The 16,202-nt window shown below is 36.0% G+C and overlaps 2 protein-coding genes across 2 annotated transcripts in view; both read right to left on the reverse strand.

Annotated features, from left to right (window-relative positions):
• LOC111195113 (collagen alpha-1(XXVI) chain) overlaps nt 1-7,607 on the reverse strand; it is a 33,842-nt gene extending 26,235 nt beyond the window's left edge. Inside the window, exons 1-2 of the mRNA XM_049469074.1 lie at nt 7,328-7,607; nt 5,855-6,036 (exon numbers count right to left, since the gene is read on the reverse strand). Of these exons, the coding sequence (XP_049325031.1) occupies nt 5,855-6,036; nt 7,328-7,494 (349 nt within the window). The 5' untranslated portion in view covers nt 7,495-7,607. The remainder of the gene's footprint in view (nt 1-5,854; nt 6,037-7,327) is intronic.
• Nucleotides 7,608-9,049: 1,442 nt separating this feature from the next.
• On the reverse strand, nt 9,050-16,184 carry bcl7ba (BAF chromatin remodeling complex subunit BCL7B a). Its single transcript, XM_007259426.4, has 6 exons — nt 16,004-16,184; nt 13,997-14,072; nt 12,878-12,980; nt 11,713-11,892; nt 10,858-10,937; nt 9,050-10,616 (listed from the first exon to the last, which is right to left on the reverse strand). The coding sequence occupies exons 1-6, from the start codon at nt 16,093-16,095 to the stop codon at nt 10,506-10,508; spliced, it is 642 nt and encodes a 213-aa protein (XP_007259488.2). The 5' UTR covers nt 16,096-16,184; the 3' UTR covers nt 9,050-10,505.
• Between the last annotated feature and the right edge of the window lie 18 nt (nt 16,185-16,202).

A 16,202-nucleotide genomic window follows, 5' to 3' on the forward strand; every position in this document is an offset into this window, starting at 1 on the left:
CTCTGCTGGGCAGGATAATGTGCTTCCATTCATTCATTATCTGTATCAAAATCAAATAATTGAATAAATTTTGCTTTATGTCAAGTTTAATTGTTTTGCACACAAATATGCATCCACAAAATATTTACTTTTGAAGAAATCTTCTTCATCTGGAGGTTATTAACGGAAATCTTCATTACACTGATTAGCACATACTAATCTCAAACTGTCTGGTGATGACACTGGACATTCCTGAAACATTTGCTGAAGGACTCAGTGCACTTCTCACTTCAGCTTCCAGCTCATCATCACGTTGGTTTGTATTAAGGGAATGAATCACACTGATACAACTAGGATTCACATCATAACAAGGATTCCATGTGTTCTGCTGATTAGAATTGAAGGTCTGATAAAGAGATTTTAGAGTTGAAATGTTCCACGCTCTGTGTGAAACGCGTTCTCTAAGTATTCCCCAAACCAGCATCAAATGTAATCGACTAGCCAAAGCATGTCAAAACTTTAGTGTCTGAAGAATCTGTTTTTCTTCATAAACAAAGCATAAAATTAGCAAAATGTTTGAACAGAAACTCTCAGAAGCAAATTATATCTGTGAATAACAAAGTATAAAGGAGGATTACATTTTGGGACTGCGCTGCGGCAACCCTTGTCTCGGTGTTGGAGTTATTTAGGGGATATGTGTATGTGTTTGTGGGTTTATATGTTGTGGGTTTTGCTTAGTTTTGAGTGTTGGGTAGTAGGGTGGATAAGGTTTCTGCCAGTAGGTCTGCATTTCTAAGAGAGAATGAATACTGTTAGTCTTTCTCAACTAGAACTATGGCTTGGCCTCATTATTCTGCCCCTGGTGACAATATGAACTAACAGCTTCAAACCAACACAACCCTTAGAATAGGGTAAAAATAAACAATACACGACAGAGTTTGTGTATGTTTGTTTGCTTTCTATAGCAGATAAAATAGGGTCCCTGGCCTAGAACCTTGTAAATCTCCCACATCTCTCTGGCTCACTGGGGACAAGCAAAAATGGCAGCAGGAGCAACTCTAAACCCCTTTAGATTTGAGAACAAATGACCCAAACACCCCCCAGTGTTAGCCTGGTTTAAACAAGCCCACATTCTTATATTAGGTGTGTTTAGTTTGGTTCTGGCTCATAAGTGTGTTTAGCTTATTGTGGGGACATCAGTATTTCATCTGCCTGACTGACTGATCAGTTCAGTATCTCTGTTTTCTCTCACCATATTGACCTCATCACACAAACTGTCTGCGGTCATCTTACTCTCACACACACACACATACACATACACACACACATACACACACAAATCTGCTCTCCAAATACTATCAAAATATCAAGAAAATGATTTAGAGTACACTCAGTATACTCAGTCTGTAAGATTACAGAAATGACTGACTGTCCTACATATAAACACAAAACAACCCCCTCAGCATCAAAGAGTGTAAACTTCCACTTAATTACAGCCAATCTGTTTATGATCACATCTAACCACAGTAAATTAAAACACTTCCATCCTCACTGATTACTCATAATAAACATACAAATCAATATATCATTATATTATAATTACTCATAATAAACAGATTAAATTAATCAGAGTTGAGGGGAAATGTGTGAGAGAGTAATATTAGTCTCCGTCATTAGTCGCTTCATTCACACACACACACACACACACACACACACACACACACACACACACAGAGGAATCTGAGACAGTGTGACCTTAAAAGCAGGGTTAATAGTATGAGGTTGTTTATTGTTGTTTATCTTTCTGAAAGTGAGCTATCCCTTACGGAAGGAAAATATATGTCCTAATATATTAACTGTCAATATATGGAATTATTTAATTTCACAATTTACTGGTTAATTGGAAAGATTCAACAAGTTCAATAATTTAATGGATACCCTATGTGCTACTGATTAATATGTAACTGAAAAAATATAAAATATTAGATAAAAAAAATACTGAAAAAATATAGATTAATATATGGTGTTATATAGTAATTAATATATTACAATATATTTAAAAATACATGAGGAATTGCCGCTTTTCATATATTATATATATGGAAATTTAATATATAATAAATTTACCCATGTATGTTAATATATTTAGTTTTATATGTAAAAATATGCTTAATTATATATTTAACCATATATATTACTATATATTACCACATATATTGTGTTGTACTGAACAGTATATTTTACAATACACTGAATTATATATTTATTCATACATATTTCCATTTATTACCAGAACATGTACCATATATTACCATATATGTTGCCATGTACTTAATTATATATTAAACAATACACTTCACTATATATTCAAGAATATATTTCAATATATTACTATCAATAATACACATACCATATATATCACACAATATTTTATTATATATTGAACAATACACTTTACTATATATTCAAGAACATATTTCCAAATATTACTATCTATAATACACACACCATATATTACCACATATATCACAATGTATTTTATTACATATTTAACAATACACTTCACTATATATTCAAAAATATATACTACCATATATTCCTTCCCAGGTTTCACCTCATAAAAAAGGTACAAAATGTACAGCTAAATCCTTACTACAAAATGAATTAGCATAGCTATTTCATGGGATAACGCAAGATAGCTAGGTTACATAGTTATAACATATTTGGCTAGTTATAACTTATAACTTTAAAGCTTGGTTAGTAAGTTAGTTATAACATATTTTAAAGCTAGGTTAGTTAGTTATAACTTATAAATTAAAGATGGTTAGCTACTTACAACTTGAAAATTAAAGCTAGGTTATCTAATTAAATTAAAGCTAGGTTAATTAGTTAACTTAGAGCTAGGTTAGCTAGTTAAATTAAAGCTAGGTTAGCTAGTTAAATTAAAGTTAGGTTAGTTAAATTAAAGCTAGGTTAGCTAGTTAAATTAAAGTTAGGTTAGTTAAATTAAAGCTAGGTTAGCTAGTTAAATTAAAGCTAGGTTAATTATTTAACTTAGAGCTAAGTTAGTTAGTTAAATTAAAGCTAGGTTAGTTAGTTAAATTAAAGCTAGGTTTGCTAGTTAACTTACAGTTAGGTTAGTTAGTTAAATTAAAGCTAAGCTAGCTAGTTAACTTAAAGCTAGGCTAGCTAGTTAAAGTAAAGCTAGGTTAGCTAGTTAAAATAACGCTAAGCTAGCTAGTTAACTTAAAGCTAGGCTAGCTAGTTAACTTAAAGCTAGGCTAGCTAGTTAAATTAAAGCTAGGCTAGCTAGTTCAAATAAAGCTAAGCTACCTAGTTAACTTAAAGCTAGGCTAGCTAGTTAAATTAAAGGTAGGTTAGCTAGTTAAATTAAAGCTTGATTAATTAGTTAACTTACAGCTAGGTTAGTTAAATTAAAGCTAGGTTAGCTAGTTAACTTACAGCTAGGTTAATTAGTTAACTTAGAGCTAGGGTAATTAGTTAACATAAAGCTAGGCTAGGTAGTTAACTTAAAGCTAAATTAGCTAGTTAACTTAAAGTAGGGTGACCAAACGTCCGTATTTCCTGGGACATATTTCACGTCCTGTCCCGGGTCTTTTTTCAGAAAGTGAGGAAATGTCCTGGTTTTTAAATTACCTTAATTGGACCGGAGAGCAGTAGACAGCGTGACTGTCAGTGCGGAACAGTATTTATAGTATTTAAGGCCTAGTCCAGCTTGGCTCATGACCAGTGTTGGGCAGGTTACTTTGAAAAAGTAATTAGTTATAGTTAATAGTTACTTCTCCCAAAAAGTTACGAAGTTACTTCACTATAAAAGTAAGTAGTTACCAGTAAAAGTAACTATTGCATTACTTTTGTTATTCGCCCAGTAAAAAAATGAACAAAAGAAAATAAATTATGTAATTACTATTATTATTTAAAAAAAATAACAAATGAAAATAAACCCATAATGTTGACAAATATATAATCTAACAAATTTTTTAAAATAAGAAACGAAAAACTCCGCAGGACCAAAGAAAATTACTAAGACTTGCAATACTGAAAAAACCCCAGAAAAACCAAATACGCTTCTGGGGATAAAAATTAAACAAACCAAACCACACTCAAAGAAAAAATGTATATTTAAACAAAACAAAAAAATGGACAAAAACAATAATCCATTAAAAAACTCATTTAAAACAATCACAGGCTTTCTGCGCAGAATAATAAAAGTTTTAGTTAGTTTCAGTTTCAAATCATGAAAACAGCTCACCAAAACCTCAAACTATCCTTTATATTTGACAATATTTGATTAACTTAGAGGTCTTTACTTATTTTTATTTAACTGAACTGAGTTGTATATTATTTTTTAGCCTTGCGCTGAATTCAGCTCTGCGCTGTGAAAGAGAGAGAGAGAGAGAGAGCGAGAGAGGCCCAGCTCATTTTGCCTGATTTCTCTTGATTAATTATCAGTACATTTGTTGGCTTTAGTGAGTTTAATAAGATGAATTTTACTGTCCGACTTTCCACTTGTCCGACCTTATTTATGAAAACGTTTTTTTTTTTTTACACAGGTTTTTCTGCGCGCAATGCCGCGTGCTGCGCCAAGCACCACTTTGCGAGCCTGGCATTTTATAGCGCTGGAGGAGATTTTAATTCAGGAATTAATATATTTAATATTTTAATAAATTTGCCCTGGTGATAAGAAACAAATTATAGCATTTTTATAGCTTTATATTTCTGTGTATTTTAAATGTTTTAAGTTTTATTTAATTGACGGGCAGCATCACACGCCAGGATGACAATGTGCTATATTTTTCAGATATAAAAGTGAATTTCAGTTAAATAATAGCAAAGTTAACTAAAATAAAATTATGTTCAGTCAAAGTTCTTTTCTCTTTTTATTTTTCACTTCAAAAACTCCATGCTTTTGAGTGAGAATAAGCATCTGTTGAAATTCTTAAACAGCAGAATGCCTGTGTCTGCTATATTAAATTAAATATAAATTCTTATAACTGACAGAAATAAATATAACTAATAATAATTTATAGTTACTGTGCAGATTTTTAAGTATATTTTATTTTCATAGTTGATTGCTGAAGGTTCTGGGTGAGGTTTATTTTTCTGTGATAAAGATGTGATGGTATGGGGTATTTTGGAGCACAGGGCATGAGTGATCAATCGCACAAAGCTTATTTCCGCCACCAAGATACAAACACGCCAGAAATTTACCTGAACACACATCATTTCCAGAAATCCATGCCCATCGGCGTTAATATATTCCAAAAGTCCAACGCTATTTTAAGAACCCGTGCACCCGTAACCCCCACCCCCACAACCCCCTGGCCCCCACCTTCTCAGAGTGTGTTTCATAAGCCAGATGAATAGAGTGCACGACAGCAAAGACAACAATCATTGGTTAGGCAGTTATCTCATCCTCCCCTCCCTTATGACTCACACACACAACGCACACACACACACCTGCGCCTTTGTCTGTATGCCCTTAAGTAAAAAAAAAAGTTCATTGAGTGGCTAAAGTAACGTGCAGTAACGGGGTGTGGGAAATGGTAACGGCGTTACAGTTACAGTCAGAGTAATTAGTAAGATTACTCGTTAGTGAAAAAATTTACGGTGTTAATAGCGCTGTATATTTCAACGCCATTATTCCCATCATTGCATATTTCATTGCAAAGACTTTTTCACACAAAAAAAAACGCTTACAGAACATTTACTCATTCTCGAGAGCACAACTAGAAATGAAATAAAATCAATGAAAAAACGATGGAATTAGACTTTTAAAGAAAATAGCAACTCACAAGCTGATTACTTCCAGATAGAAATTAGAATTAAATTCAGTTCAGGTAAAGATGCTGACCTTCTCTGCAGTCATCACCATGAAAACCTGGACAGCAGCGCCACTCCAGTGAAGTCACTAGTCTGTAGCTCACTCTGTAGGAAGGTCTGACCACCAAAGGATCTCCAGAAGCAAAAAAAAAATGTTCCTCAAACAATGTTTGGAAAGGATTTGCTATTTTGGTATCTAATATATTTCTCCTCCTACAGAGCATGATTTCATTAAAAGATTCAAGGATTTTCAGTGTGTTAAGAGCACAAGCCTAAGCTGAATACCCATGCTCTCCGATTCCAATTCAAAGGAATTAATTTGGCCAACTTTCAAAACCATTTACAAAATTCCACCTAAAACTCTACTGGGCAAAACAGCTTTATGTTAACCAAGTCCAGAAGTGGCATCAACTTGGCATCAACTTGGCATCAACTTAGCAGAAGTGGCATCAACTGATGTGGTCAGTCACATCTGTGTTCAGACAGTATTCCAAAACTTTTTTGGAAGAAATGAAGCCACAAATGTTAGACCAAAAATTTAAAAGAACCATACAGACTGTTATCAGTTCAAAAGGTCCAAAAGGCCAGGGTCTGTTATGGTATGGAGGTGTGTCAGTACACTTCTGCACTAATAAAGCAAAAAATGCACAATGCGCAAGTACAAAACAGTGCAAAACCACATGCTGCATACTGTACAAACACATGGCTGTGGAAAGGTACGGGGTACTGGACTGGCCTGCCTTCATTCCTCAACTGTTCCTAATAGAAAATGTGTGGAGAATTATGAAATGGAAAATGATAACCCCATACAGTTGCACATCATAAGACCTGCACATCATGTTTGCAGAAAAATTAGATATAATAACACCTGAAAATGTTTCAGCTTTGTATCCTTGGTGTAAAAAGTGTCTTGGTGTTGAAGTGTTGTGAGACGGAATGACAACATTAAAAACTGGTAACTCTTTCCCGACTGTGTGCTACACTGTTTACAGTACAACATCTTTTACTTAAATATGACTGTAGTATATAAAGTGGATCTATTTACTTCAGCGGAGCCACTCCCCTAGCAACTGAGTTTACCTATAGGTTATCTGCAGTGCAGTGATATGTGATTATAGAGACTACAGTAAAGGTCATGTAAAGGTCAAGTAAAGGTCATGTTCATTCTACCTCCGAGTTGAATCATTTATTTATATATACTGTGTTGGAGTAAAGACACAACAATGACTAAATACAAATCTATTTTATTCACCATAACATTCAAAGATGGATGGTAAAGAGGGTAAAAAATCAAATAAATTAACTTACAATTTAGGCATAATAGCTAAATGTTTTAAGTCTAATTAATTTAAGATTTCACTTAAGCAAATTTAACGTATCCAGGCTTCCACTTCAGGGGGTGTGGCCAACATACCCTGTCCTACCAAAGTAAGAAATGGGTAATTAGAAATGGATCTAATCTGCGTCCTTAGAAGTTGTGTTGTTTTAAGCTGGTGTTTCTTACCTGCTGAGAAGACTCTGCCCTGCTTCTCCAGAAGGTTTCTCCATCAGCTGCTGCACTCTCACCCGAGGCAGCTGAAAGATCACTTCAGCAGCTCTACAGGGGATAAATGCAAACATGGTGATGGGGAAAAAGCTGAGGAATGCTCGGAGCGCTGTCCACACGTCCATATTGAATATGTTTAGCCTGTCTGGATTGTGTTCTCTGAGCTGTGAGCTGGAGGAACAGGTTTAGTGTTAAAGCTGGTCTTTACACTGGATCAAGTTGGGAGATTGAACAGCCTGGACACAGTTGTTTTACTCCTCCCATATTCTGGGAAGCCACACCCTTTGCAGACTGCTTAAGAGTATGAATTGTTGCACTGCAGGAGGGGCAACCCTGTCCAGTGCCAGCAGAAAAGGAGGGGTTTAAACATTCTGTACCAGTAAAGTGGGCGTGACTTGTCACAATGTGGATAAAGAGGAGGAGTACATAATACACTGTAATTAAAAAAAAATCTTCCAGTCTTAAAAAAAATGTCTCATAGAGACATTTTATTTACAGTGGAACATGTGAATAAACCTCATTTATTTATTTCACCACATAACTGTTTTTCATTTTGCCTCAGTTCACTGTAAATAAGCTTTGGTCCAGATCATGATGATATGTCAGGCCTATCCACCTGCCAATGACTCCAGTCCTCCTGTGAAAGATTCCAGTTCGGCGTTCCAGTTCACCTTGCTTCTAGATTGCTCACACCTGGACTCATTAGTATAAATAGCCCCTTTTTCTATTCACTAATCTTCCAGTATTGACTCTATCTTATATAGCTCTTCTACCTTGAGTTTTCTTTGTACTTTGTTTTTCTCATTGCCGACCCCTTTTGACTACTCTTTTGCCTAGCCCTTTATATTTAAATATATTTTATGGTTTGTTCTCTCTAGTTATCAACCATTTTCTGTTTACTGACCATCCTTTTGCCTAGCCCTTTTATAATTGTGTTTGTGTACTCCTTGTGTATAACCTCTTTTGCCTGGACACACTCTGGTATGATGTTTGTTTATGCTGCCATTCTGTTACTGACCTTGCCTGCCCCTGACTATCCATATCTGCTTAATCCTGTAGTTAATAAACTGTCTAGCTTGTCTGTCCTGTGTTTGGCTCTCGTGACAGATATAGAGTTTGGCTTTTTCTTTGCATGATGCAGTTTTAAATTGCATTTGTGGATGAACTGTGTTCACAGCCAGCAATCTTTGCTTCTAAGAGACTTTAACCCTAGTAACATGTCTTGGCTGATCAACTAAATCTGGGGTCAGTGATCAGCCATTATGCTCTGATTTTTTCAGCAAATTGTTCCTTTAAACGTTCATGGAACCACACATTGTTTCACCACTGCTGCAACTGCAAAGAAACCTGAGAACAAGATCACTTTGGCAGTGACAGTGTTACAGCAAAGCCAACCTTGATGTATAAGTGTAGCTTGTTTGTGGTTCACTCTGTGCGCTTAATAAGATCAACCAGTAAGAGTGACCTTTCTGACCTTTATAGTGACCCATGGCAAATCAAAAGGTGATTGGATGTTTTCTTTTCAGTCTACGAAATATGGAGAGTTAAGCTGCCCCTGCTGACAGATACTCTGAACATGACCTGTTTAGGTTATATGTAGTACACTTAAATATTACATTAATGTCTGAAGGAGAAGTTTTATACAAGCTTAAATCATTATAGAATAAAACGATGCAAAAATCATTCTAAAATCTTTATTGACATTTTAAATAATAATATAATCACAACATCCATGTGCCCACTGAACCAGTGTGGAGTTATACATGTCAAACAAAAATGTCACAAATAAAAACAAGCTAAATACCTTCCATGTCAGTGAAGAATTCGTCACATCTTTGATTTGACATCCTAATCTGATATAAAGAAACATGAGCCTCTTTGGGTGCAAAGCAAAATAAATGTTGATATTAAATTCAAACATGTCAGGATGGGTCAGATTCAGTTAAAATGATGAAGAGAAGGAAAAAAAATCAAACCTCTTTTACAGGAGGAGGCATTTAAGACCTGAGGAGACGTCCGACTCCATAAATTACTGAAATATTATTCACATCCTTCCAAACATAAGTTAAAATTCTGTATTAAGGCCTTTAGATGTATAATCTACAGGTATGTACATGACTGGATTAAAGAGACAAACTTCTCCTGTCGTCACATTCTGTGTAACAGACTGGTGCACACAGGTCAGCACATACTGTAAACCCCGAGAAAGGAGACTCAGATTAGCTTTTCAAGCATAACAGGGGAGTTTTACAGTCTCCAGTAGAACTATTTATATTGGTCAGGCTCCGCCCATAATAAAATATTGGTTAAAGTATATTGATAAATGGATATGACCTAATGCAAGACTGTAGGTCACAACTACAGTTATAAAGAAACATACCAAATGATAATGGTAGTGGGGAATAGAATCAGACATCTAAACCTCTAAAAGCTCCCTCACAAAAACTTTATATAGTTTCATAATCAATACACTGCCTGATGCCTGAGACACGGTTACCGAAGTTTTGAAAAGATATTGGATCTTTAATATAAATTTCTTTTAAACAGTGGTGAGGTGTCAAATAAACAGTTCCCAAAGAGAATCTGCTATTGAAGATTGGTTGTTATATTACCCTCTGAGGTGGAGCTACACTTTTCATTATGGTTGAATGGGATTTCTTTTTACCAGTGTTCTGAAAAGTCTGTGCAACTTCACTGTGCAATATGAATTATAATAGTGCAGTTTTACACTTTTACGAGGATTTACCAAAATAGCATTGTTGAATGTATCTCGACTAAACAGAGAACTTGAGAAATTTGAATTACAGTATTAAAGGATAATAACCCTTGTTAGAGCACAGTATTACTGGTCTTTAAAATTAATCTAAACACTCAGTGTCACATTCATCTCTCCTCTCTGTACAGGAATGTGTCTTAAAGGATAAACTGCCTCCCAGTCCAGCCTTCAAATGAATGAGCCCAAACAGAACGATCAGGATATGAACATATACAGTACGACTGCGCTGCTAAATGGTTCATACAGAGACATTTGGAGCAGTTCTAGACTGGACAGTATTTTGCCCAGGTGATTATCAATGGCCTAGTGCACGCTGTGTGTATGTGTGTGTGTGTGTCTGTGTGTGAGTTTATGTGTGTGTTAACTCATCAGAGTAGACTGGATTACTGAAGTATGTTCAGTACAGACTCTTTTTAATGGTGGCGCTCCAGAGCTTTCCTCTTCTTCTTCCTCTTCCTCATCCTCCTCCTCCTGAACAAAAAAACAGCGATATTTCACTCAGTCTAAACTACTACTGTGTAATGACTGATTATGAAACAGTTACATGACTGAACAACATTGTGAATGAAGGTGAATAGTGTTTAGTGTACAAGTGGAAAACTGAGTTCTACACTATATTTTGTGTTGTTGAGGCTCACTGTGAAAACATATCTAGACAACAGCAATAAGTTATTATTTGAGTCAGAGCACCACAATCAGAGATTAAAAATACCTGAGGAACTAGGGGTAAAATATCTTCTTTAATCAGCGTCGGTGGTTCATCTGCCATTTCACGCAGCTGCAGCGAAGGTTCTGTAAAAAACAGCCCAAGATTTATATACTGGATAAAAAAAACAGATAACTCGTAGAATTTATACGGCAGAGGAGAAGAAATAAAAAGGACATAGAGAACATGGGGGCTTCACATATTAAAGGGGGTGAGCCTAAAACTGAGAAAAAAATGGACGCAAGTGTAAGAATGGACTAAGTTTTTTTTCTTTGTGCTATTACTGACAGTTCACTGTTTCTTTGATTATAAAATAGAGTTTATCTTATTTGAGTGCACCTATGTGATATCACATTGCATTTAATCCACTGGTGGGACACTTCTTTGTTAGGGAGGGGCACCTTACTGGACACTTGATCATAAATGAGCACTGATTAGGACATATTTTTACTGACAAGGAGTTCAGCCAAAAACTGATGTTTTCAGAGCCACTTCAAAGCCTTTTCAACCATCGTGGCACCATAGGAGGTGGCCACTTCTAGAAGATTGTAGTCAATGTGACCATGAGCAGTCTAAACCTGAGCTTGACATGAATACCTCATTCATGATTTAAAACTTGATTATCTATATTTAAACTGTATCATGTAATTTTAGTGTAAAAATATAGCCTCACTTTCCTTAGTGCTGTTTTTTTCAGCTTCAATCACTTTCAAAATTTGTTTTTTGTGACAGTGACTTCTGTCTCTGATTGTCTGCACACTTGAAACGGATCACAGGTGTCTCAAAATGCAATGATGAGTGACTTTATTCGAGGCTGTAGGTACGAGGGGTAACCCTAAATTGCGGTTTATATCCACTCACCCTCCATGCACTCCTGACCCAGCGTGGGTGGCTGGGAGTCATCTATGCGGTAATCCTGAGTGTGGACAGCAGGGCTGACCGGCTCACTTGGCTGCGGACTCGAGTTGCTGCTGCTGTCTACCGCCACTGCCGGTTTCACTTGAAATGAATCTGACAGAGAGCTCTGGTTGCTGTTTTCATCTAAAAAATAAGAAATAAAAAAAGGGTTACACAGGACTGACATACACTATATTTTTAAAAGTATTCTCTCACCTATCCAAATTACTGAACGCAGGTTCCAATCACTCCCATGGCCACATGTGTATAAAACCAAGCACCTAAACATGCATTCAGCTTCTACAAACATTAGTGAAAGAACATGTGGCTCTGTCAATGTTAAAAATACACAGCGGGGCCAGCGGATGCCAATGCTTATAGTGCGCAGAGGTCACCAACTTTCTGCAGTCAATCATCATAGACCTCCAAACTTTATGTGAAACAGTGCATAGAGCTTCATGAAATGGGTTTTATGGACATCACCAAATGCAAGGTAGTCAAACTGATACTATTAGCAATATAGTGCATCATCAAGGCCGCAATACTCTCACAAAAGATCACTAAAACGTCCACAAACACAATGTAAAGGAAACTCAAGGGATTGGGATTACACAGCTGTGTAGCCTTTAGAAAACCACTGATCAGTGAGGCTAATCAGCAAAAATGGCTCTGGTTTGCTAGGAAGCTTAAAGGAGCAATGGAAGAAGGTCATGTGATCTGATGACTCCAGATGTACCCGGTTCCAGAGTGATGGCCACATCAGGGTAAGAAAAGAGGTGGCACCCATAATGCTTAGTGTCTACCGTACAAGCCTGTGGGGCAGTGGTATAATCTGGCATTGCTGCAGTTGGTCAGGTCTGGGTTCAGTAACGTTATGTTCCCAAAGAATCAAAGGTCAGTTGACTACCTGAATATACTGAATATAGACCATGTTATTTCATCAATGAATTTTTTTATTTCCTAGGGACACAGGCATATTCCAAAATAACAATGCTGGGATTCAAAATGTAAAATAATAAAGAGTAAACGTACATCAATATCAGTGATTTATTTCTGTGTTTTATGTATCATATAGGTGTTTGCAATGTATTAGTTTATTTATTTACTATTTAAAAAAATACTATAGTACCATTGTAGTCCAGCAGTGCTGGGCAGGAATTCTCAGATGTTTCCTCTGAAGGGAAGTTGTTCAGCTGGATCTCTGCACCAGATGGCACTTTGGGCTTCTCCTTCTGTGGAAGAATCAGTACAGAGGACATAACTCTTCATAATACAGAATATATCATTATTTATACTAGTAAAACATTTACAGAGCATTAATCTTCAACTTATTTCACAAGACAATTTGGTGCACTCAGCAAATATTAAAGAATTCTCTCATATTTCATCTCATATCTTACATATTTTAAAAAGTAAAGTAAGTGTTAATTGTTAGGAAAATTCAGAAACTGGAACTGAAATATAAAAATGTTTAAATGTTCTACATAAATACTGTAAATAAAAACATAACATTACATTACACAAGTTGACCTACCCACTCAACCACATTAATAGGATTTCCTCAAAACTCACTGTTCAATAAGGAAGTGTTTTTCACAGATCAAATCATTTTTACAATAACAAGATAAAGCAATGCTCTGTTGTGCTGACAGATATTTGCTGGAGTGAACCAGGATAAAGTTTCTCAGTGTGGATCAGGTTAGGGGCTTTGGGTCCATGGAAGCTCTGGTTTAGTTTTAGTCAGGTAAGGTCAACAGCCGACTGGTTAAACACGTATTTTCAATTTGAACACACTATCCGGCAGGGCCAGTGCAGGACCACTGCTATTTCCCTGGCTTTACACTAGAAAGCAAAAGTGGTTTTGGTTTGTCTCGTTGTATTGCTGCATTTGAACAGAAGTTACAGATGTTTGTGTATGGCTTAATTGAACATTGTTAAAAATTACAGCTGCAGTAAAACTGTAATGTGTGTGTGGAGCCTGCTCAGGAGAATAGAACAGCGCAACCAGTTAAAAGTAACTCTCTAAATATACACCTCCTTGATAATGTAATTATCACGACGGCATATGTTATGGACACTCCCATTCTTAAATGACTAGACCATTATTTCTTAGAAGCTTAAGAGCTTATAAACTGTATGCTTTGAGATGCTTCATAGGCAAATCTGAAGTTCAGAATTGAAGACAAAACCTGAAATGTGTGTATCATTACAAATTCTACAGGCCAAAAATTGTAAAAGTGCAGTGTACCTCTTTTGTGTCCACCACAGGAACCCATTTAAATATTCTCAGAGATGTGTCTCCGACGGTTACCCACTTCTTCTCCCTGTGGGTTTAACAGAAAAAAATCAATTTATGTCTAATAATTAGTTTTAAAATAATGACGTGATTTAAAACAGGTGATGTCATCATCATGTGATGTAATTATGACAAAAGTAGTATTTACGAAATGCTGAGAATCAAGGAGCAAAGATGGGCAGACTATCTCCAGTTTATAGCAAATGCATGAGAAAGTTATTGAAATATCTAAGAAAATTTGGAAGAGATTTGTTTATATATCAGTGCATAATATCCTTTAATCAGGAAAAACTGCAGTGCTAAAAGGGCAAGGGCACAAGCCTAAACTAAACAGCTGTGATCTCTGAGCCCTCAGACAGCACTGCATCAAGAACCATCATTCAGCAATATCTGATAGAACCACATGGGTAAAAGATTACTTTACAAACCTTTACCTAAACAAGCTCTACAATACAGTGTTACATTCACTAATACCACTTAAAACTTTACTGTGCAGAACAGAAGCTTTACGTTAACCCTGTCCAGAAGCGAATCAGTATTCCCAATCTTTTATGAAAGAAATGGATGCCGGAAGCTTACTGCTGCACATCCTAAGATGAGTCTGCTTGGAATAATGGGACAAAATAACACCTAACACACTTCATCGCTTGCTTGCATTATGTGAAGGTATGGAAACATAACAAAGTGGAAAAGGCTTTACAATTTGTTTTTTGGAATGTGTTGCAGGCCTGAAATGCAGGAATTATGTATAATATTAAACAAAACCAAAATCAAGTTTATATTTTTTATACTGTGCCACCTTTTTTTGATTTGGATTCATAGTAAAGTGGCCACTACGTCTATGTACAGATTTCACATTCAAGCTTATTCTACAGCTCACAATTTAACCACTTAATTTCTAAATCTGGTGTATTCATTTTTTTGCTGTTGTTTTCATGTTCTCTGTGCATAATATTTTGTTCACACTGATTTAATCATATGATTTAAAAATGAGTTCATACATTCATTCTACTTTATTCATTAACCTCCTTGGACCTTGTGTTCACATGTGTGGACATCACATTTTGGGCTGTCTAAACCACAAAATTAAACTTTGCTTTTCAAGGACCTGGTGTCCTCTTATGATGCCATTATACTGTCCCCTAGTGGTGGCAGAGGAGTTTAACATGTTACAGTTTTAATTTTGTTCAGAAATTTTAAATGAACAGTAAATATTTATGTTTTTTATCTGTTATATCTTAGTGTTGAAGCAGCACTTCAAATAAGTCATATTGCTCAAAGGGGCACAATTGTTGTTTTTACTTTTGTTTTGCACTCAGGTAAAAATGCTGCTGTGTTTAGCCACAAAATAAATATTTTGCACATCACTACTAATAAACTGTTATATGGAAAAATAAAACTAAAGCCGTCATATGTGAACATAATTTTTCTCAGAAACTATTTTAAATAATTTAAAAAAGTTTCTTTGTTTTTACAATAATCAGGTGCCAATTAGCCCAAATAGCAAAGAGAAATGAAAAATGCAGGTCTTAGGAGAAAAAAAAACTTTATTAAATATTATTAATAAAAGTTATTAATAGTAATTCTAGCTGTTGGTCATGAGAGGGTTTGTAAGTTAAATGTTTAATTATAATAAAATGTTATTTGATGCTGGTTGAATACATAAAAAAAAAATCTTATAAGGAACTCCAGTTTATATATTTCTATTATATAAATAAAATATAGCTGTCTTCTTTAATAACTCCATTTAACTCCAATCACACGTAATCTTTTAAAACCTCCTTCCTATGTGTCCCTCCTCTCATTGACCTGCTGCTTGTCTCCAGGGAGACGGGTCTATGTCTCTCGCGCATTGGTCTGTTCGCCCATCAATCACACTACATCCTCTTAGTAGGCCCCGCCCTCTTTCCCCCGAAGTTGAGTTGTGTGTTTGTGTCGGACAGTTTTAAACTCACTCACCATCTCCGCACCCTCTCTATAGCCGCCATCACCTTCTTAATGTCATCTTTAGCGCGGCTCCGCGTCTCTGCCCGCACCGAGCGGCCCGACATCCTGCTCTACACTTTATTCCCTCACTTTTAGCTTTAGCTTCACTTTCTGCTCCACTCTCCGTCCGGGGACTAACTCTCGTATCGCGAGAGGCGCCTTCTGGCCCCGC

The sequence above is a fragment of the Astyanax mexicanus genome, chromosome 20, assembly GCF_023375975.1.
Source record: "Astyanax mexicanus isolate ESR-SI-001 chromosome 20, AstMex3_surface, whole genome shotgun sequence".
Classification (NCBI taxonomy): domain Eukaryota; kingdom Metazoa; phylum Chordata; class Actinopteri; order Characiformes; family Acestrorhamphidae; genus Astyanax; species Astyanax mexicanus.